We start from the raw sequence: 24,423 nt of genomic DNA, 5'->3' as shown, positions 1-24,423 counted from the left end.
CTTGAAGAAAACAAGTTAAACACCCAGAACAACAAAAGTGGCAGGATAAAAAGGGCTAAGGGACAGTTTTTCAAGTGGTAGTAAGCAAGAACACCTGTCCACAATATGTGAACATTGAAGAAGAGAGTGTACTCAAGGCAACACTCAAGAGACAAGCCAATGCTGTTCATCTGGACATTGGATGTCCCGATTTTGATACCCTATGTGAGTTCACTGCAAATCCAAGTAACTGTCCCCAACCTTTACAGCTAGTTACACACAACTTCAAGTACTACACATCTGAATTCATTTGAGTTTCTTCATCTGAATCTGTCTATCCGGTCTCTCATAACTTTTGAACTACAGCCTAAGTGCAACACAAGAACTGCTAATAAGAGATACACACTGCTGCATTAAAGTTTTTGGACTTTGGTTTGTTGGATTTTATTTCAGTAAGTGATAAAGTTACATAGGTAGCTCAAGTACTCATAGCAGCAGCATCAAGACTGTGAGTAAATACTTAAAGTTGTTTTAGAAAGGCATTTGTAATCATATACTGTAATAAAAAAGGTCTAACTTAATGTTTGTCAAGATTTACTCTGAGGAAGTGTGCTTGGTGTTTACTTCATGCTATAGTAGATGTCTGCCTGGTATTATCTATCCCACAATAGAGGTACTTTCTAAAGACAGACCTAGTTGTTCTCTTGCACTCTTCTCAGAAGAATGAAAAATAGCTTGTTTTCAGCAATGGAAGTTAGCAGTAAGAAAAACACTTTTCCTGAAGACACACAAACCAGGCAATCTAGACAGATTCCAGCAAATGCAACACTCTTGAAAACCATACAGTAGTAATACCAGGTTACTTGAGTAAGAACCTGCTCAAATCTAGAAATATATGCTCTCTGTGCTTTCCTATACATTTAATACAAAGAACACTCTAGATATCTTCAATAAAGATGCTTTTTCCTGGAACTGTTACATTTTGTCTGCTAACAATGAATAACTGAAGTCTTATGTTAATCAGTCTACACAATTCATAATGTTTTTGTCTTGGAAGACAACTTCCCTGTCTTCATAAAACTATACTACTTCTGTAAGGTAATATGATACCATGCTAAGCACAGGTTTTAAGTTCCATAAACAGAGTCCAACCAAACTGCAGCTTAGACAGGAAGGTTTCCAACAAGTATTTTTCATGCTGTAGCTTCCTTAAGAAAAATAATTTCTGGTAACTTATTTTTAAAAGTATTTTGCTAATAGCAACCAGAACCTTTTTCAATCCTACAAAATTGTCAGCTTCCTTACCCTCACATTAATTTTCAGTACTAGTAGTTTTAGTTTTGTAAGATAATTAAGAGTTTCAACATTGCCTTGTTAGTTTTGTAATTGACAGAAATCACACAGAACACCCCTACCACAGAATACAATAAAGAAAATCTCTCTAGCTGCAGGCAGAAAGATATATCATACACACTGCCTCTATTTCAAAGTACTCAAACACAACATATCTTGGGTAATTAATTCCCAGATCAGAATTGCATCTGTCCACTTCAATGAAGTGGCAGAAGCTCTGCTCTGGAGAGAATACATATCCTCTAGTATAGGTATGCTCTCATGACATCTGCTTATGAAGTCTAGTTGTTAAGGAAGTTCCACTAATCAAAACTGAGCTTTTTTTAGTTTTGTGGGGGTTTTTTGGTTGCACTTTTGTTTGGTTGGTTTTTTTCCATGTCCGTAAAAAAGGAAATTTGAATCAAAAAGCCTGGACCTCCTATTACAAGGTGATTCCAGTCTTGAACATAGTCTTGTCAATTTCACTCCTCAGATCAATATGGTATCACTTACAAGATTGAATTTCATCTAACTGTATGGATTGGAAGGTACTAGTTTTAGATCAAACTAACCTGCTTTTCAACTTTGGAACAAGGCTCACTGTTAGGTTAGACAAAATACAAGAATGTTAATGGTGTTTCTACATATTCACACATATCATCATGGACTTCAGATTCACACCAATGCTCTGTGGAGTCAAACTTTATCTTCACTAGCATGAACAGATCACCATTGTCCATCATGCATACAACCATGTCAGAAGAACATGGCAATGGTAGCTTAATAGAAAGTATCTACACCACAGTTCAGGCAGAAAGGGAGAAAGTACACTAGGACCAGTCTGTATCAAAGCCATCTATTATTTCAGACAGCACATTTCTTATATGCATCAGATTGATTAGTTACTACTCTTCCTTTTGTGCACCAGAACGTACCCACACCACTCAATGCATTCATATGCGATGCTAATTCCACCCTTCAGAAAAAGGAAGGCCAAGGAATATTCTATTTTGTCATAGACATCACCTTTACTGATTTTCCAAGCATGACAACTTAAGTAAAAAAAAAGTCAGAGCACAAAACATTCTGAAGTTTCAGCTACCACCATTTGTGTTCCTTTGTGATAGTAGTTTATACACTTGGTTTCTGAAAACCCTCCTCCCCAAACTTGAGTGGGCTTCAATACACTTTACAAGAGAAAGAGCAAGTCAGGAGTAAATTCAGTTCTGTCTAGTATCCTTAAAGTTACAATTACATCTATGAAGTTTCATATCTTCTACTTAATCACGCCAAATCAGAAGCAGTTCTAGCTAAAGCCAATTCATTTGTTCACTCAAAACCTGTGATACAGGGGAAAAAAAATTATGCCTTGGGACACAAATGTATTAATGCAGCTTAAGAGTTTCCCATGCATCTGGTTTACTGGCTACCAGAAAGATGAGAGCTAACGTTGCTTTGACTTTCTGGGGATATCCTGAGAGGCCAAAGTAACTGCAGAGGCAAGATATATGCATGCGCCAACTGTTTCAGCCGGGAGTCAAACACCTCAATGTTAAACAGCAGCCTAAGGAAGCCTTCCCTTCCAACTAAAGGTGTACTCTAAACATTGCTGTTTGCCAGAAAAGGCTTAAAAAAAGTGCTGTAGCTATGAACATACAAAAAAAAAAAAAGCTGTTTTCAGGTAGGGGGTATAGAATGAGCAATTCAACAGTACACATGAAAAGCTTGCATCTTCCACTGACTTATTCACTTTACAATCACTGACAAGACTGATGTACATATTTCTTCACCTGCAATTGTAAAAGCAGATAAAATATTTAATATGTAATTTACAACATATTTTACCAGCTTGGCATACAGGATGAACAGAATATATCAAAGTAGTTGACAGTTATAGGCTTGTAGAGGCCCTGCAAAAATATTACTTCAGATATCTGCTAATTAAAAAAAAAATCAATTTGCATTTTAGAAGTGATACAATTCAATCTACCACAAAATACAAAGAGCTGCAAAAACATATACCATTCCAACAACAATGTGTATAAGTTATTAAATAATGATCTGATTTAAAAGAATATAAATGAAGCCTTTAAGTAGGTCTTTTCTACATGCATATTACTCCTCATTAAAGAAAAATACGTAAAAAGGCCATTGGTAATTGCTTTGTTAACCACTGTAGAAAATGCCAATTCTCTGGTCACAGACGCCACTAGTTTAGCACTTAAGGTCTCTGCAGTGTTACATGTGATTATTTTTAAATACTGTTAATTCTATTACTCCATTGGTAAAGAATGTGTGACTTGGAATATGGCAGTCTTCATATTGAGAGGGCAGTGATGCACAGTCTTATAATTATCCAGAAGAACAGCACCCTCCACTGCTCTGTACTTGTGGCTCATCATCAATGATCTGTACACCTCGCCTTGCTGTTCCTGACTGACTGGAACCATTGCCTCTTGCTCTTTCATCCACTTGAGCAGTTTCTATCATTCCTGTAAAGGAAGAAATGTATTAGATGACATTCCACTGCATTTTTACACAACTGAGAACTTAATCTATTTGAATTATATCCACAAAATTCAGCAAGACTGGTTCTCCTCTTTATTATGCAGAAGTAAGTACTCAGGTATCACATAGCATAGCTGCAAGTTAAGTCTTCTTTCTAAGGCACAAAGCATTCAGTAGCCCCTGATAACTAAATGAGACCTTAGATGGTCAGATGTGTTTGAGACAGTGACTTCAAAAACTAGAATTACCCACCAGTATCAAAATCATCTTAAAGAAAAAAAAGGAAAAACCACCACATACCACACATATACCACCCCACTACCCTCCCCCCCAAAAAATCCTCAGCGTACTGTTCAGACATATAGGAGGTTTTGCTTAAATTCTTGTATCACAAGAGCACATAGAATGAGACATCTTCCCTGTGTTACAATGTTTTTAATCCTACATTCTGTGATCTTTACCATTTGCTTAGACTGCTGGGTAAAATTTGCAACATTACAGCTCTGAGTTTATGATTTGCAGTTGACATAATTTGAGAAGAATTTTGAAAGACGGTGAAACAAAGGGCATGAAGCAGGCAACAGTCAGACCAGTCACATGAACTCTGAAGTTACTATTTACACATGCTGAGTGAAACAGCAGTCAGTACTCCAAAGTGACAGAAAGACACTTTTGAAGTACAGCCTGAATTCACAATATTGTAAGCATCCACACATAAAGCTTCCATAGCTGTTACAGTATATAGGTGGCTTCAAGTACGCTCAGATAAAGTCAGTTGTTCTTAATAGCTCGCATGAAGGTTTTTCCATACGATTTTAAGCCCTTTGAAGCCTTGAGCATTTTGTGAGTGACCTCTTTACCAACAAACTAGATAATACCTACTTTTACAAAGGTCAAGAAACAGTTCTTCAATTCCTTTGTTCTGTTTAGCTGAAGTATGATAATGTTTTGCTCCAACAGATTCAGCATACCTGTAGGAATACAGATACAGAACTTCATTGTACTGAAGGACTCAATCTTTCTAAGCCACTTCATATGAAGCAGAAAGATGATCAAGAGGTTTTATGCCGAGTTCAGTTAATCTACACATGTTGATTTAATGTAAAGAGGGAATTACCTGGTTAAAACTGCCAAGATTCTCATGAAAAACACTAGATGAAATATTAAAATTTTGTGTCTAGTAATGCATTTAAAGTGCAAATGATGACTTTAATCATGTACAACTCTCAAGTTACATTTTGGTCAGGAAGGACATTTTGGGACTCAGATACCAGCAGAACACTTAACACAACAACCAGCTGGGCACTGCTGGTTTATGCCTGCCAGTCATTAACAGCATCACAGGTTTGTTACTCCAGCATAATTCTGCAATGACTTTCTATTAATAATTGGTGTGACTTACGTTTCTGCTTCTTGCACTGAAACATGTCTCTCTTTTTCCAAGTCTATTTTGTTACCTGTTGGAAACAAGTTAATCTTTCAAGTCTTAGTACTCCAAAATTACCCAAAAGAAAGCAGTCATGTAATCATTGTACCCCATCATTTTCTTACAAGCTGTGCCAGTGAAGACCGACTCTTACACAGTTCTAAATTTGGAACACAACAATATGATTTAAGAATCCCCTTTCACTCAAATTTTTACAGGCACTGAAGACGAAGTCCTACTTCTGTAGAGTGATTAGGATAGCTAAATACCTCCATATAAGCCACTGATTCAGCCTTCTGCTTTTCTTTTTAATTTACTAGGCAGTTTATCTGTGCTGCAGAGGTAGTTTTTGTAGAATATGCATACACCTACCTTCCTGAAAGAGTTTTAATCACAAGATCTGATTTTAAATCTAAACCCAGTATTTATGTTGGTTTCTGTTTGCATTGAAATATCCAAGCTTTAAGACTCACTCCACCCCCAAGCACTTGGTTATGTAAAGAGACAAGCACCTAGTTTATGCCACTAAGAACAGTAAAAAACATGACATCTGAGTACTTGCAAGAAGGGATAATACACATTCGAGGTTTACATTTTGTACATTGTACATTTACTCTTTGTTAAACTACAATCTGCAGGTGTCTGTACCATGCACTTCTGACACGGTTTCATTAAACACCTTGTTTTTCCAAGAAACTCTTATTTTCATCAATGTGATCTTCTGAAACTTGTAGCTCCAAGAGAACTTTAAGTATCAAGTTAACATAAACATTAACCCTTCCCATGTACAAGCTGTCAAAGCAGTTGTTTGAAAGATGCTACTAATCAAAAGAAATATCTGATTCAGTCATTAGAATCCCATGTTAAAAAAAATACTTACCTACTATACATAAACAGATTTCATTTCCCAACATTTTTCTTAATTCCTTAACCCAGTTTTTTACCTGCAAAAAGAACAGAGGTAAGTTTATTTTCACTCGCTACATTACTAGCTCAGGTATTGCAGAACTGACCCATTTTCCTCATTGTTTATGCTGAACCTGAAATAAACATGTTCAGAGCAACACAGATGGACAAAATATTCTTTAGACAGCTACGCATGGCTCTTGTTCAGCAGGTTTTAGTTTGCCACTGAAATTAAGAGCAAATGACTAAGATAAAATTAAGTTACTCTAGAAGTAACTTGCCACACTCATGTTAGCCCCACTCCAAAGAACAAGTTCACTGCACTGGCCATTTTAGGTCAGGTATGTAATCTCTTATCAACACTTACTGATAGATCACAAATAGTACTTTAAAGGTAGAAGTACCTGAACTGAGTTGTGCAGGTTAGTTTATAACAGATGTTTGTTTCCTTAGAGAACAGATGGGACAAGAATGTTGAGTCAGCTGATGGTATTTATTATCATGCTTTCAAGTTGTATGATCACTGCACTGACTTAGGGAGTGCTGTTTTAAGGGAATTTAAGTTGGGAAGAGAGGCAACCACTTCAAGAACCCAAAAATAGTTAGCATACATGATACAGATGTAGTTATACAAAAACTTATGCAAATTAACGTTCCCTCTTTTTTCTGAGAAATTGTTTTCATATCACAGAATTTTACTAAGTAGGGTTCAACATGAAAAAGTACAAGTTGAAGTAGTACTCACAAGTCAGCACAATTCTGCAGATAAGGGACAAGAGTTTAACTGCTAGCACAAGTGCTCTACTTGCCCCACATCAGACTACTTAAATTACACAAGCTGTTGTAGAACTGTACCCTTATACTACTTCTATCACTGCTAACCCAAGCCTTGCCCATATAACCACAATTTCTTATTCCTTTTCTTACTCCTCTACACATAAGTGCTACTGGTTTTGTGACAAGCTAATTGGAGACAAACTAATCACTTAGTAAAGAGTGTCATTAGTTTTCAGCTGGAACATATTATAGAGTGATAGCACTGATTTGACACAGGGTTGAAAAAAAAAAAAAACCTCACCTGCCCAGACTGATCAAGCAATACTGCTATAAAAATCATTAACCAAATATGTTTTGATGAGGATTTGAAGTCCAAACATCTATTATCACTGAGAAAGTTATGTTTCCATTATCTTGTATTACAGAGTTCTCAGATATGTAAAAGGCCATGCCACTATGCCACTAAATATTTTAGTAATTTGGTTTATATAGTAGATATCAATACTGCATGTTATCACAACAGTACTGGTTTATGTTTATAGTCTGTCACAGGTAACTAATTTATCTGGTGTTCTTTGAATAACCCTGCTAGAACTTTAGTAGACTGAAGAAGTCAGCCTTCAAAAGAATACTAATAAGGCGTATGCTTCCATTACATGGTCCAAATTTGCAGATGTAATATATATTGCTATTGCTGGAAACAGAAGATTCCCATTCACATGCTCATATCACAAGTTATATTTCAATCAGTTTACACCTCAGAGATAAAAATCTGCCCAGTACCTTTTGAAAAGAGTCTTCATCTGTTATATCATATACTAGGATAGCGCCATTAGAATCCCTATAGTAGATGGGCCCCAATGCATGAAATCTTTCTTGACCAGCTGTATCCTGCGTTTAAAAATACACTTGTTAGCAGTTAAGACAAAACAAATAACACTTCAAGAAACTCCAAATACTTTGAAATTTTACTTTATTAAGAAGTCTCTAATATTTGGGTTCTAGTAAACCTACATAATTTCTCAGGAAAATATTCTAATTAGCTAGGGGAAGGAAATCAGGAAAGTAAACTTACCCATATTGCAAGGTTTACTCTTTTCCCACCAATATTTAGCTTCTTTGTAAGAAAAGATGCCTGGAAAAAAAACAGATCAGGGTTAAGTTTTACACACAAATGTCTTATTTGACTTCAGATTAATTTACTAATAAAGCCATCTGAACCAATAAAAAACAGATTTCTGGATCAAAATACTCTAAGCCAGAAGGCTGAGTCAACACTAAACCAGTTGGTCATTTCACTACGCTTTGCCAGGAGTCTATTCTAAATAAATTTGGCTTAAGCCAATCATTTACTACATTTTTTTGCTGTTGATATGAATTATTTAGAAAGGATAAGAGAATTGTGTGGCAAGAGTCTGAATTCACAACACTGGTAAATCCAAGCTGAACTTAAAGCATTTCACATGAGCACATGAAGTTTGGGTAGGAACCAGAAAAACAGGATTTTTAATTTGCAGGAATTAGGCAAAGCAGTTCACTATTAGTGAGTTACAAGAACAAAATAGTCTGAGTTTACCATTAAAAATCTCAGAACACTAGTATTCTGGAAATCTACTTGTGTGTATCTTTTTCTTCTTTCCCCCACACGAGGTGAGCCCACAATTCTCTCCCTCTGTTTTGGGGGGCCTTTTTCAGAGCAGTGGTGATTTGTTTGTTTCTCCTTCGTTTTTCTTTCCTCAGACACTGGTCCTAAAAGATCAGCGATATGCTTCTCAGCTAACATACAAAAGGAAAGCAAGTGGCAGTATAAGAAAGGCTCAGAATAAGCATACAAGTCGCTCTAAGAATTCTAATACGTTATCTTCTGAAAACATTTTACAGGACAAGAACATACTGCAAGGTCAGTCTAATTTCAGTAACTCAAGAGTATGTTTGTTCTTCTCCAAGCCTGCATGATCCACATTTTCAAACATCATCTCTGTTACCAAGGGTATAATTCAGTGGCTAAACCCAGGTATAATTTAATACAAGTTTAATAGGCTAGAACATGGTGTGAAGGAGCTGATCCATTAGAAACCTGCTCCCTCTGCTCTGAAAACTAAAAGTAACAGGTTAACACCAGACAATTCAGTTGCCCAGGGTTAACTTTTGTCTTTTGTCTTATCCTATACTCAGTCTTCCTTTCAGCTTCACCTCAACTTGTATTTGGATACAAACAAGTACTCAGTGGTGGTGTCTTGTGAGACATTCATTCTAGATTACTTTAAGCTGGACTGTAGCAGCTCAACATGAGCTCCCTGTACTAGCATGGACCAGGCATTGCACAAGTCATGTGTATGTGGGAAGTGTCATGGGACAGATCACTTGCTTGAACCAGCTTGCTGCTTAGCTACACAATCAACTGGTACACACATGGATGACCATGGCAGTTCAGTTTACATCAACCTAAACTGCTGTGAAAGTGCCTCTCTGGAGTGCTGCCTGTACTAAACTTATCCAACACTCAACTGCTAGAGCAGCTCCCGCTCTTCAGCTACTTCCCTAACATCAGCTCTGTCATTTGTATGACCTACAGAGAGATGATACAATAGACTTTTGTCTTTTGAAGTAAATTGTACCCTCCCCAAAAGCTTTCTACAAAGTCCGATAGACAGATAGAGCAAGGGTGTCAAACTCCTTTTCACCAGGGGCCACATCAGCCTCGTGGTTGCCTTCAAAGGGCTGAATGTAATTTTAGGACCGTATAAATGTAACTACTCCTACATTTATGCGGTCCTAAAATTACATTCAGCCCTTTGAAGGCAACCACGAGGCTGATGTGAGCCCTGGTAAAAATGAGTTTGACACCACTATGATGGAGAAAAGACAAACCAGAAGAAAGAAAAACACCCAGAAACTTTCAAATCATTATGTCCACTATATTCAACATAAAGCTTTAACCTTCCAGTCTACAGTGAGGTGGCATAAGTGAACTTCAGAAAAAGTTCCAGATAGCACATTAAAACTATTTAATACTTTAGCCTACTTGTAACTAACCGCTTAACAGAAGAGTAGCAAATCTTCAACATCAGGAAAACTTCAATTCTTTATCAAAAACTCTGCAGAAAGCAGCCAGCTAGCTGTCCCTAACAATTATCTGATCAGTGTCTAGTCTTCATATCATCATTTGTTCTACTACACCAGTGTAAAAGGCAAAATCTTGGCAGTGACTTCAGAAGTTTTAATTCACCATATTAAGAGAAGCTATGGTTAGGCAGAATGAATCAAGCTTGCCTGACAATATTTTAATGATTTGCTATACTACAGTACTTGATATGCTATTGTAAATCTCAAAGAAAGCACTCTTCTGAGCACCATTTACTTTGTCACATCACTGACAATCAAATCTGCTCAGTTGATATGAATTTCACATAAGTATCTGTACCAAAAGAATCCTTCACAGAAACTGGATTTATACTTAAAAAACACACAGAAGTCAATATCCATAAAGTTATGTCATCATGGCTTTAGACACTGGCCCAAATAATAGTAAATGTAGTTGTGCTATCTATCAAATATTAAAGTATGCTTATCACCATGGAAAAGTTTCACTTAAGCATCACCAGTCCTTCAGGTCTCTACAGCTTTTGATTGCAATATGGTCTTTTAGCACTAAAAACAGAGTATTACCTTTTCTACATGCCCATACATTCAAGAAAGACTTTCTAGTGTCTCCTAAAAAAAAAAAATTTTAAAAAATAATCCACAGGAGACTGCCAACTATACTTGCCCTCTGCATTAAACCCTGATCAATTTGTACAAATTAAGCTTCAGTCTACCTAAAGACTTTGGCCACTAGCAAAAAAACAAAACAAAACACCAAACACAAACAAAAAACAATATTCTATATCAGATATCTTGATTACAAGCAAGTTTATGCAAAAAGCTTGCCTGATAACAAGACTGGAACCTGGCATTTGACATAGTCATGAGCAGAAGGCTTTGTGAACATGCTGCAAGAAACAGTCAATACTGTACTGAAGATTAAATGCTCCATTCTACTTCTTTGTGTTCATATACTTCAAGAACACTGTTAGCAGGCTCTGTTCTTGAGTTAATAGGTATGGGTAAGTTTGGCATATTAACCACCAGTAGAGTGTATTTTACAGCCACAGAGGCAAACATGCCAAAGGCAAACCAGCCAGTATCTTCTTTAACACCCCACCCCCTCCAAGTTCCATTTGACTCACAGAAGAGCATGGTTACTACTCTTCACACATTCTGAGGTTAGAGAGCAAAAAAAAATGAGATGATCAGCAAGACCACACCTTTTTTCAAAATTTTGGGGGAACCCAACGTAGAAAGAACTACCTTAAGTACTGTTCTGAGATAGTTTAGGAAAAAAGTCAGCTGCCGAGAATGTCAAAGCCTTGGAAGTCGCTACAGTCTAGACAGCATTATGTAATTACATATAGAAGGGAATTTAACATTTTTCTTAGTCTCCCAAGGATTTACCAAATTGAGTACTACAGACTTAAGTCTGATTTGTGACTCAATTCACAACTGTTTCCATATTATTTTTATCACTACGGGAATTTGTTTTTAACTAGCACTTCCAAAAACCCACAAACATATATGACCACAGCTAGAGAAAAATAATCTTAAAAATAGGTTCTTGAACGAAGTTATTAATTTTGGTATTTTGACTCTACTGTCTTATGACTGGTCTGAAGAATACTTATACACTTAAAAGGATAATGTGATAAGATACAAAATCCCATGCTCTCTATATGCCTGTAGAATTAAAAGAAAAAAATTTTCCATCTTCTAAGAGCTCAGTTTCACATGTCCATCAGGCCCTGTTAAGAGCTGATAAAGGGGTCTAAGTCAAACACAAGGAAGACCAGTCAAAAAATAATCTCTTGAAAGTCACTGAATAAAAGCAGGTGTATGTCACCTGCCCCTAGACTACTTCACCAACAGAGGCAAGCCATGTATATGAACACTGCATATAGCACTGGATCTGCTTGCATCGTCTCTCCCCCCCCCCCCCCCCCCACGAGATATCCACCAAAACAATCAGGATCTGTACATTTCACAGTCCTCCCCATGCTTGAGAACTTGGTACACAAGACTTGTCTTTATCTTGAGTCATTAACAGAAAGTGTCTACCTGAATTAAAAAAATAGTTTGACAGTAATTTTATTACTGGAGTAATTGCAGCACAGTTCACTTGATATCAATTTATAGCCTAGAATCATTTTATCAAGAACACTTACCTCAATATTTCAAACAATGGGAACCGATTTTAACTGTCCTACCAGGTCTGACAACAGGGCATGGATAGCGTCCACTGCCTGCAAAAACCCTGCCTTTCCTGTATCAACTTTTTCTCATTCTTCTAGATAAATGTTTTCTTATGTGAATCTATAGCTACCTTAATTTCAATTTGCAGGTCATCAACATCTTGGGTACATGACTTGAAGCTAACATAACTACAGCAACACATCCCAGCAGCCTCCTAACCTTCAAAGGAAGTTCCAGTTCATCATTTCCCTCTAGCTAGCATTTAGGTAAGGTGGGTTGGAGTCAGAATAGAAGAAAACCAGCTCCCTTTCACTAAAAACTTTCTGTTACTAGCACAAAAGAAACTCTTCTGTTTGGGTGTGCACAGGTTAACTTCACAACAGAATAATACTTAAGTGTTAGAATTCAGATAGAGAAGCACAGATACACATAGAAGATTCACACTGGCCATTTTAAAGGCTTCCTGCACTCTTCCTCTATCACTGGGCTCACACTGCAGGAAGCATCAGCCAACATCACTAAATAAAGCTTCCAGTAGGCTATGCTCTCATCACCCTTCTTGTTGCAATTATACTGGAATAAAGCACCACGCAGTACTTTTTTTCTTTTAAGTCAGAGATAGATTACTGTGGATGGGGAGCCTCTTGTCTCAGTATCTAGTGATCTTTTCATACAGTGCATCACCATGGCTCCTTTACTGAATCAGAAACCAAGTATTTATCTAATTTTGGCTTTACTGGAACAAAACTAAGCTGCTGCAATACTTTGAGCTGATGCCAGAGACAAAGCCACCTTATCAGATAAAGCCCATAACCTTAAAAAAAAAAAGGTTACTTCATTGCTTAATCAGATATCCTAGTTTCTCCTTATTTTAAGGGATGACTTAACTTACTAGTGGAAGAACTTACTAAAATTTCCTTCTAGAACTCTAAAATGTAGGAAAGCAAGAATAATAAACATAATACTTCACAAGTACACATGATGTACAGTAAGATTCAACAGCAATTGACATTGTATTTTACAATCAATAAGATGTATATGTGGCTAAGGAAGCTCAGAAAAGAAAAGCAAGTGAGTTGAGAAACAGTGCAGATGCTTAAAAGATACAGGCAGCAACAAGAAACCTAATTACAGTGAAGAAACAAAATCTCAATATTAGGTATAAGCACGTGCTTCCACTCCTCTACAAGCACACACACACACATGCTCCCTCCAGACACTCAAAACCAACAGCTCTTAAGCCATGGTATCTAGAGACATTTTACTGTCTACATTTTGGAGCCACTTAAAGGTCCCTTTTATGACATCTGTGATGCAAGTCCGTATTCCAACTTGCTTTTTGCTTCTGATTTTAGGTTTTACACTAGAGCTTTAAAGAATATGATTAACAACAAAAAACAAACCACAGCAGCGAGTTGCATCACATGATAAACTACTCAGCTCCACTTTCTACATGGGATATCAGAATTCAGCTACACATGATGATTTTGATGCACTTCAAATCATTGTTTGCTCAATGCTACACTTCAGATGAAAGTTACAACTGCAGCTCTAACACCTACAAGCTACTAGTCTTTCCTGTAGCATAACAAATATCAATTACCTCTATAGCAATCAGAGTTGCAATCACCTTGCTATAAATACCACATCGTATCCAGTAAACCTACCAAGAGACCCATCCAAGACCAGAATATGAACACAGGGTAATTAAGTTTAAAACATCCTCTGTTTAGCAGTTCATAGTAAAAATGGAGCAACAGTATCTGCTTATGAAACATTCACTGTATTGTTTCTAGTGCATCTCTCATGTTTCTTCAGTTTTAAGGGAAAGCTTCACTATTAAATACTTCCAAGATACACAGCCCACAAGAATTTTCCCCTGAGCATGCAGGAATAGTGCACCACTACCATGAGGTTCTTCTTTGGCATCACCTACTATTTATTTCATAGTTCACAGACCTTCAAAATTCATTCAAAACCCACTAGCAGCCCACACGGTGGCAGGGTTTGTTTCTTTATTTACGAAGAAAAAGAATGTACTGAGAGCAGTATACATTACCATGCTAAAACCACACTCTCATATACATCCTCACAACTGTCAAGAAAGATGCTGTGCAACTGGTGTAACTGCAAATAAAAAGGTTAAGCAAGCAGAGATATTCCCAATGTCTTAAAATATAACCCACAACACTACATTTAAAACATGTTTTCTGAGATCACATACAATATAAGCATTTCATTTTGTACCATGGTACACATGCCACTCAGTGCTAGCAGGTAATGAAAAAAACATTCAGGCAGACACCCTGTCACACATTCATATGCGGAACATCACTTTTTAGTTCTTTATAAGTTAGCAGACAGTATTACTGAGAATTGGGCCAAAATTCAGGGAGATAACATAACAAGCAAGTAAGCCTTAAGAATCTTCTCTGTTATTAAATCATAAGCCTTAACCTCATAAGCCATTTGGTGAAATCTGTTCTCTTTAAACAGTACTATTTAGGTAGTTCAAGCGTTAGGGTTTGAGAACATGAGGAAGACTGTAATTAACAGAAATGCACCACCTATGAAACACTTAGTCATCAGTCCACAACCAACGACTACAATAACATTACTTTCAAATCATGCTTCTAGATCCCAAGATTAAAACGAAGACGTTGATACATATAACAGGAAAAAACAGACAGTTAATATTCAGAGTAGAAACGAGCCCTTGTAAGCACCGAAAGCTTAAGCCTGAGGCGCAAAAAGAACCAGAAAATTAGCTTCCAGCAAACTCGGCAGGGGACAGCCACCATTTAAAGAGAGGCAGTGGTCACTCCGGCCACCGTTAAGCGATAAACAAGACGGCAAGCATCGAAACCTCAGTGCTGCTTTAGGGAGTAACACTCCCCCGAGCACCGGGGCAGAAGGCGCAGGCCAGCAAGCGGCACACAGCAACGGAGGGGCAGGCTGCCACCGGCCAGCAACCCCAGGCAGTGCGCAAGGGAACCCCGCAACCCCTACACCTCGCTCTTGCCCGGTAGCTCCAGGCAAGGGCTCCCCACCCCGCCCTCGGCGCGGCCCGCACCTGCAGGGTGGTGATGTGCTTGTCGTTGAACTTGTTCTCGCAGTAGCGCAGCACCAGGGAGGTCTTCCCCACGCAGCCCTCCCCGAGCAGCACCACCTTGAAGGAGAAGCTGCGGCCCCCGGCCGCTGCGCCGGTCCCCGCCGCCATCCGCGCCCCGCCGCCGAACCGAACCGAGTCGGGCCGCCTCCTCACATCAACGGTCCGCACTGAGGCCGCGGGGCGCAGCCGCCACCTCCACCCACCGGGACGGAGACCCGCTGGGGACCGAAAGAGGTATCTCGTGGGGCCGGGAAGGAGAGGAGAAGGTGGTGCCGCCGCAGCCCCGGCGATACGGCCGGAGAAGGGGGGAGAGTCACCGAGAACCAGAACGTTCACCGTAACCGACGGCCCCGCTCCCCCTAATGGCGTCTTCTTCCTCCTACGTCACGCGCCGCTCGGTCACGCGCGCACCCCCGCGCCGCCAATGGGAGGGGCGGACGCGAGGGAGACGAGGCGCCCCACCCACGAGTGGCGGAGGGGAGGGAGAAGGCGGGGCGGGGGCGGGGTCGTGGCGGGCGGGCTGGGGGTAGTGGCGGTGGCACCGTCTCCTCAGGCACCTCCTCCGGGCCTGGCGAGGCGGGGTGGTGTTGGAGCGGTTCGGGTTAGGCTGAGTCCGGCGTTTTTGGCTTCGGTTGCGTTTGGTTCGATGCTACGTGCCCGACGTGCCCGCTGGTGGCCCGGGCCCGGCCCGGCCCGACAGGCGGCGGTTCCTGGCTGAGGGGCAGCCCGGCCCCGTGAGTCACTTCCCGGCAGCGGCTGGATTTTTCCATTGCCCGTAAAGGGCAGCCGGAGTGGTGGCTGGGGCGAAGGCAGCGGCTTAGAGGGGTCCGCCCTGGGGTGGGACGGAGGGAGCTCCTCCGCGGGTCGGTCCCCAAAAGGCGTGATGGGGGGAGCGGTGAGGGGTGATGCTCCAGGCTCGAGCTATAGACCGTCGTTAGAGATGGGAATCCAGGCAAGGTTTATAAGTGACTATTAATTTGCATTTAAATGTCATATTAAGGTTTCCAAATGCAGCAAATCTGTCTACCAAGCATCTCCTTGTAACAGGGTAAAGCCTCCAAGGAACAGATTATAAACATCACAAGCACTGGTTTTGTTCCAACTTTAGTGGTCCTGCATGTGTGAATTATGTTATATGAGTCTTGAAATGTTTGCAAAATAACCAGTCCATAATGCTTTAAAATATATGTAGGAGCAGCTGATGAAAAAGGCACAAGAAATATGTTCTTAGAATCATAAAATAGTTTGGATTGGAAGGGACCTTCAAAGCTCATCTAGTCTAACCCCCTGCAATGAGGAGGGACATCATCACCTAGATCAGGTTGCTCAGAGCCCTGTCCAGCCCGGCCTTGAACGTCTCCAGGGATGGGGCATCTACCACCTCTCTGGGCAACCTGGGCCAGTGTTTCACCACCCTCAGTGTAAACAATTTCTTCCTCGTGTAGCCTGAATCTCCCATCCTTTAGTTTAAAACTATTGCCCCTAGTCCTATTGTAACAGGGCCTGCTGAAAAGTCTGTTGAGTTGCTTGATTGTAGGGGTCTGGTAGTGTTTCATGCACTCAAGAACTAGATAACTGCCTTGTAAAAGTGGATATCATTCCTTACTTGAAAGCAATCCTCACAAACCAATCCAAACTACTGCAGCGTAAGTTCTCTCTAGTGATCATTTAGTGGTAAGAGAAAGAATGCTTATGAAAAGACATGATAGTGCAATTTCCTTTTTCTGTGTCAGATAATATTAATGATCTGTTGTGTGAGAAAGAATAGAAGAAAGAACATAATGCATCCAGGAGAACAAAAATCAAATTTCCTGGAGCAAGAAGCCTGATTGCTGAACAGCATTATGTTCACATGCAAAATAGATTTGTTTTTATTTTCTCCAGATGTAAATAAATAAACCTTTTTATTATCTCCAGATGTAAATACACAAACCTTTCTATTATCTTCAGATGTAAATAAAGGAAATAGGGCAAGGTAAAAAAATCAATGCAGACACAATCTTCAGGAGTATCTTTTCTTTAAATAAATTCCCAGTTTTATTAGCACATAAGTGATTTCAGCAAATTACTATAAAAATACTGTCTTGCTGGAAAGCGATGCTGGCTTCTGTCAATCGCGGCTTCTGTGTACAGGCAGTAAAACTGACTGACATGTTATTAATCTTTCAGGCTGAATAGAAGGAGGAGGAAGGACTGGTATCAGATTAAGGTTGCCAGAGACAATGGAAATCGATGCTCACAAGCATGAGTTGCTTGCAAGGCCCAGCAGGCTGAGGATTTCCTGGTAACTGGTAGCAAACACATCTGCTGAGACACAGAGCTGTGTGCAAGGCTGTAATGAAAACTGTTCACAAAAAACCTTCATGTTCTTGTAGCTTTTTACTGTCTCCAGCAAAAGCAGGTTCTTTGTACATTCTTTATAAATATACAGGATTATACTGAAGAATATACCTAGTTTGTACTTTTCAGTTCTCCTTTGAGTAGATATCAGCTATATTTTATTGGTTAAAAGGGCATTTTCTGTGTGGGTGATTTGACATCAATCTTAACTCAAATGTATTATTATACTGAACACTGTGATGTAAATATAGGCTATCTTCCAGTGAGAATGAGAGCTAAAGCTTTGAAAAGAGCTACAGGAGAGACACCCTGTAAGAAATCCATGCACTGAAAGCACCCGTCAGTGCAACTGTGAGCATTGTTCTTCTAACAGAGGGCACAGCAAAGCATAAGACACCGCCTGAAGGTCAATTCTGTCAGATCGTATTTCTCCAAGGGTCCTCTGCTGTGGTACAGTCAGAAGATGCATCTTCTCACTCACAGTAGGCTGCTACAAGTAACTGTTGTATTCCGTCATTTCTGTTTTCCTTCCACTCATGTGGAACCTGTGATTACTGATTTTCTTATATGAGAAGTCCTGTACCTTCCAAAACTTCAGCTACCAGTGCTAAATGAAATTAAAAGGCCAGTCTGGCTGAGAACAGGAAGTTCTGCCAGAGCCACCTAAAGTGTCACATTTCACTGTCCCTATCTTTCTTAAAAGCCCCCTTTAAGTACTGAAAGGCTGCACTAAGTTCTCCCTGGACCCTCCTCTTTTCCAGGCTGAACAACCTCAACTCTCTCAGCCTGGCCTCACAGGAGAGGTGTTCCAGCCCTCTGATCATAGTACTAGCTTGTGACCTGATCATAGAATCACAGAATCGGGAAGAAAACCTTTTGCTTACAAAGAAAAGTGGAAATCATAATTGGGACTCCGCTAAGAAGAAAGATGAAGAAGTAACTTTTGCTAAATGCCCTACCTGGATGAGTAGGTACAGAAGTTAAGATTTAAAAAATAGAGCGAAGGCAGAGGAAGTGGAAGGCAATTAGTAGTCATTTAAGATAATGACAGGCAGAATGTGAACAGGGCTGCTAAACAGTAGAGGGTAAAGCCACTGCTTATAAAGTTAATAGGTTTTCAGATGTCATAGTTACAAAAGCCAATACCTCCCTCTCCCAAAAGCTTGTTTACTAGATATATGGTATAACAGTGTTAAGAACTACAGAAAAAAAAAAAAAAAAAAAAAGCAGAAGTGCTCATTTTAAACACACACTGACCAGGGAAATTCTGGAGGAAGGCAGAACTGGTAAGGTTATGTCAAAATTTAAAAAGTGAAAATGGGAGCCATGTAATTGTAAACTACCTAGATTAATCTCAGTCCTTGGCAAGCCTTGTTTAAACAATCATGCCAATGTTTTCAAATACAAAAGGCCAGCGCAGCCATGGTCAGGTCTATATTTACTTCATGGGATGTATAAAGGATGAAACTTCCCACCAGAGTAACTTTCTGCTCCATTTTGCAGCAGAAGATGGGGAAGTCAGTGGCACCGTAGGTTCCCTCAAAATCTGCTCTGAGGGAGAACAATGTGCAAGCTGATCCCCTCTGAGATCTTGCAGAGTGCTGACTGCAGGTCAGTCCCAGCAGTAATAATACAAGAAAGGGATTGTACTTACTGGCTGATTAGCCAGTGAATTAGCCAGTCCTATTGCGGGAACAGGAACATGGAAGGTAGCTTGGGTGCTAATGATGTTCCTCAGGGACATGCTAAAGCAGACTTGTTTCCGTACTACTGGGCTGCAGGTAAGCAATGGTAATTGCATGGGTGAGGAAAGGAATGAGCTTCTCTGAGCAAAACCAGTCTGCTTTGCATCATGGAAAACTTACTTGATCAACTATGCATCTTCATCCAAATTGTTGTGGGCATAACAGCAACCAGCCTGTTGACAGACCGACTCTTTGGTAATGATAATTGCCTGTTGTGTGTAGGCTTGTACAACCTTCTGTACAGGTACGGACTCAGCGGGGCAGTCACACCTTCAGCTTGGGGAGGAGCAGATGATGACAAGAAGAAAAGTAATGATGCCAAACAATGTCTGACAATTAAATGAAGCATTTTAATACTATGTGTGCCAGTCAACAAAATCTAATGGAAAAACAGGTCTCGTTGGAGAAACCTGAGGTGAGATTGCAGGATTCGCTGTTAGAGGAAAATGACATAGTTGTATTCATTTTTTAAGGTGTTTGACTTAGCAACATATGTTAATATTCAGAAAAAAAAATTATAATGCCATAAACCACAGATTCAGTGCACCAAGAACTGGATGAGCGGTTCAAAGTAGCTGTCAGTGTGACAATTGTCTTTGAAAACTGATGTTTCCTTTGGGGCTCCTTTTGTTTCCTAAATGGCCTGGAAAGTAAATGTAAAATCAGTGCTAATCAAACTTGAAGTGATGTGGCACTGTTAGTGTGATAAACAGTGACAGGAATAAGGCAGCCAAGAAGAACTATACAAAAAGCCATCTCCTGAAAAGTAGGAACATTGTAAAGGATATAAGAGTGGTAACTCTTAGGTAGCATAAAGAATGTGAGAGTCAAAACCTAACAAGTATCTCAGTAGATGACTGCAGCAAAAAGACTGAGGTAATTCCTGGATATGCAATAAAGAAATAATGAAGATATTATTTTGTCTCAGTGTATAGCATTGATAAAACTGATATTGAAGTGTGGTACATAGTTTAAAAATAGGCTAGAGAGCAGTAAAGGGCTTACTTTGGTCAGCTTACCAATGCTGTAGCACAGACAGACACAAATAAAGAACTCATAGCAGGAATCCAAAGCCAGACAAATTCAGATTCAAAACGAAACACAAGTTTAAAAAACAACACAAACTACAAAGTGAAACAAATGATTCCTCATCTTCTGGCAGCTTTGCATGAGGGTTGATGGGGAGTCTGATTGCATGACTGGCCAGATATAGGTTGTATTATATTCCAGGCAGTCACCAGGCCCGGTTCACAGGAGACTGACCATCTCTGCCAGCTCTGAAGCTTTATAATAGTTTTGGATAATGTAATTTATTTTTTTAATATTGTGTTCATCATATTTATTGCTGAAAAAAAGCCAGTCAGAATTATTAATGGCCCAAATGAGAATCACATCTCACTAAAATGTAGTGCATTCACCTAAGACTTCTAAAATTTGGAGGAAAACTTGCATTCTAAACGTGGGACTAAGTGGAGCAATCCTAGAACTACATTGTATGGTTTAAATTGATGCAGTTTATCCTAAAGCAATATTCAAAAAAAGTAAAAAAAAGGATAAGCCATTTTTAATATCATTTAGTTTCTACCATTGATATGAAACTTATTGCTCCAGTCTTAAAATACTTTAATTTCATAGATTATTTCTTTGCAAAGTGTTTATTAAAGTGCTTTGCAGTACAGATAATGACAATGAGCAAGTAAACAAATAATAACAATTACATGCTCAATTTAAGATACTGTATAAAGGGCAAGTGACTGGACACCAGGATTATCAGGTGAAGTCTTAAAGAAAGGGCTTTCATTTCTACTGATTGAACAAATAAAATAGAATCAGCTAGACTATTCCTTCCCCTTATCATTTCTTCCCATAGAAATTTCTAATCTAAAGGCAGTTTTTATTTTAATGACACTAAGTAACCCAGCTTCAAGAAAGTCGCATGGACACAATGGGGAAAAAAGAAAAAGTATACTTTATCAAGGCAACTGCATATTACTGTCAGAAGATATTGCATAAACCAAATCATCATCTTACTGCTTTGACCAGTTAAGCATTTTCTTTTAAAATGCAAAACCTCCTGTTGTTAGAAGTTGAGAGTTGTAGTGGTAGAAATACCAGTCTCATTTTCTGTTTAGAAAAGTGCGTAAATACGACACGTGCCCCCAGGCCTGAAGCAGCTGATGCTCCAGAGCAGGATGTTGGGGGGTATATACCTGTCACGTCAGTTCTGCAGAAAACAAAACCTCCTCTGCTAAGTGAGGAGATGAGAATTCCTGCTGCGTTCCAGGTTGCCCGATGAGATTAGGATTACGTTTTTGAGAACCACATTGTAACAAGAGACAACACTGCTGAGTTTGTGGCCAAAATCCTCCACCTGCCCATGAGTGAGAGCACTGCACTGAGTTGCTGCTGTATTGTACCCCAGAGGAGGCTGCGGGCCTGTGATGGGTCAGACAGCCTCTGCAGAGCAAGCGCAGCGGTGTATGTACACTGTGTGCCTGGATATATGGAGAGATACGTGTGTTTATATAATTTTATATGTGTATACAAAAGGTGAGATTAAGGGTAAGATTAAGCTCGTTATAGTCATTCAAATAACATATGGCTCTTCAAGTGGGAGCTCCTTTGGAAAGCCATTATTTATATTAAGCGGTTTCTTAGTTAATCGGTAAAAACCATCCCCCTTGGCAGGTTTGCACATCCAGCCATCAGACATTTTGTCACTGTAAAACACAATGTCCTTCAGGGGAGGCCCTTTGGATGGTTCCCACAACCTCCCATCTGCAGCAGTGTGGGTGCCTGTGGTGTCAGTATTGAAAAGAAGATGACTGATTCTTAGGTAATGCATTTAATTAGACATTCCCTGACTGTTTGTCATCTTTGATCTGTGCAAAATACATGTACTTCACCAGCAGATAAAATGAGCAGACATCACTGAAGCATGGTGAAAGGAAGCTACAGTACAACCTCCAGTGCAGAAAAGTCAAGGAGAAAGAAATGAAAAATGCTGTAAACTTTTAAATCACCAGAACTCTTATGAATGAAACAGACAGCAGTAACCCAGCATGCAAGTCATACAGAAGACAGTGCTAACCTTTGCTCTTTGCACTATACCCCATAGGATCTTTCACTGCAAAACCTCATAGATTTCATCAGTATCAGACTTGTTCCTATAAATGGCAGCATAAATTCAGCATCAAGGAACCATCCAAGATCTCTTGATTCTATATCACATTTACCTGAGTCCTCACATCTGTACAACCAAATTGCCCTAGGTTATACCAGTGCAACAGGTTACATCTTCTGCCTGCTCCCTCTGTGTAAATTATACAAGAGAACCCTTGGTTATAGGAGGCTGCGCCATGTAAGAGAATACGGTGCTCTTCTGTACAGGGGCATTTCTCTGCTGCCTGTTTGCAGCCTGGGTGTGTAAAGGACAGGTATATTCAGGTAGCCAGCTTTAGGCTCCTGCCTTCAGGTGCTGCATGACCTGGGATTGTTGTACCTGAGACCTGTAGGCTTCACTGGTAGTTTGTAATGGAAAAAGACCATTCACAACACCTAAGATAATCTTCCGATCTGAATTGCCCTCTGGAAGAGTGAAAAAAGGGCTCCGCATGCATGAACAGACCTTCTTGATGGCCCTGACCAGCCTCGTCCAGAACCCCCCCCCAACACCCTCTACTCGTGGCCCAGGAGCGCAGCCCCAGCATGAGCACTCAGACCTTGTCCAAGCCATGCCGTAGGTGTACCTGTACCTTGCTCTGTACCCTGCTGTCCTCACCGATTGGTCTTGCTGGATGGACTTGAGACCTGAGAGTAGATTGCCTTACCAGTCTACAGTCCTGTCTGATGATCTGTGGACAGATATTGTGGCCTGCTCCCCAGTCCTGCCTCTGGCCCCATCTCCTCATGTTTCTCACTGGACTCCCAGGGCACTGGCTAAGGAACCTGGCCCACAAAGCTCAAAAGTCTCCCAGGAAGGTAACATAACCTATTTGCAACAATCGGAAGAGTTCAAATAATTCATAGAAACAAATAATTCACAGGGCAGAGTGAGATTGCCCCCGTGGTGCTCACAGTTCAGCGTGGTAGAAGTCAACCCAGATGTGCTATCCCAGTCCTACCTCAGAAGTTACTGTAAAGCATTCAGACAGTCTTCTCAGCAAGCAGAATTAAATGTGCAAAGCACACAGACCTGTAGCAATAATGGAAATATGGCTTAAATTCTTCCAGAGCTGTTATTGCAACATTAATACCATAGCAGAGCTTTGCTGAGGCAAATCACTTAGAAATGCTACTGTATTTAATTGTCCCAGTTGAGACAAATGACATAGACCAAGTTCTTCCAGGATGAAAGTAGTAGATCCATTTATTGCCACAAGTGCATTTTTATACAGTTTTACCAATTCATGTGTCGCTTCACTACTGTTTACAAGTTACAGCAGTGACATCTCATTGGCTAATTTTGCTATCATCAATGTTATTCTTCTACTCCCTTCTCTCTCATGGGTACACCTTAATATCTCCAGATGATACTCCTTTACTCCCATCTTTCTCACAGGTAGGCCTTAATATCTTCAAGGTTTATTTCTGTTCCCATGCCCTCCACCAGGGAATCCACAGACCCACCATAGTCCCACAAGTAATCCTGCGTTTTTTATCAGGAAATCAGTTCTGCGCATCATCAAAGGCCTGCAAGTTGTTTTGAGTCTGAACACGTAAGGCTGCTTAGTTATTTTTGTGTCTGAATAAATTTTAAATATAACGCTGTTAGCAGATGAAGAAACTATGCATACCTAATGGCAAATTCAAGGCAAATAAATGCTTCCTTTGATATTAAACTGTGCTTCTGTCAACAGGTGGCTGCTGATAACTCTTGTTCTTTGTAAAATATTTTGTTGGCTTTTTTTCTCATGCAAAACAGAGGACAGGACGAGCTAAGGTAGCAGGGCAGTACATTTGCATAGCTGTATAAAAAAATCCACAGGAGACTTGTCAAATGTTAAGGATAA

At 39.8% G+C, this 24,423-nt stretch overlaps 1 protein-coding gene across 1 annotated transcript; it reads right to left on the bottom strand.

The window, feature by feature from the left end:
* Positions 1–397: 397 nt before the first annotated feature.
* RAB21 (RAB21, member RAS oncogene family) lies at positions 398–15,722 on the bottom strand. The gene is made up of 7 exons (XM_065844408.2): positions 15,288–15,722; positions 8,004–8,063; positions 7,712–7,819; positions 6,126–6,189; positions 5,222–5,276; positions 4,702–4,790; positions 398–3,803 (listed from the first exon to the last, which is right to left on the bottom strand). Exons 1-7 carry the CDS (start codon positions 15,432–15,434, stop codon positions 3,664–3,666), a joined length of 663 nt encoding a protein of 220 aa, XP_065700480.1. The 5' UTR covers positions 15,435–15,722; the 3' UTR covers positions 398–3,663.
* Positions 15,723–24,423: the final 8,701 nt, after the last annotated feature.

Source organism: Patagioenas fasciata, chromosome 1, assembly GCF_037038585.1.
Source record: "Patagioenas fasciata isolate bPatFas1 chromosome 1, bPatFas1.hap1, whole genome shotgun sequence".
Taxonomy (NCBI): domain Eukaryota; kingdom Metazoa; phylum Chordata; class Aves; order Columbiformes; family Columbidae; genus Patagioenas; species Patagioenas fasciata.
This window is presented reverse-complemented; position numbering and strand designations above follow the sequence as displayed.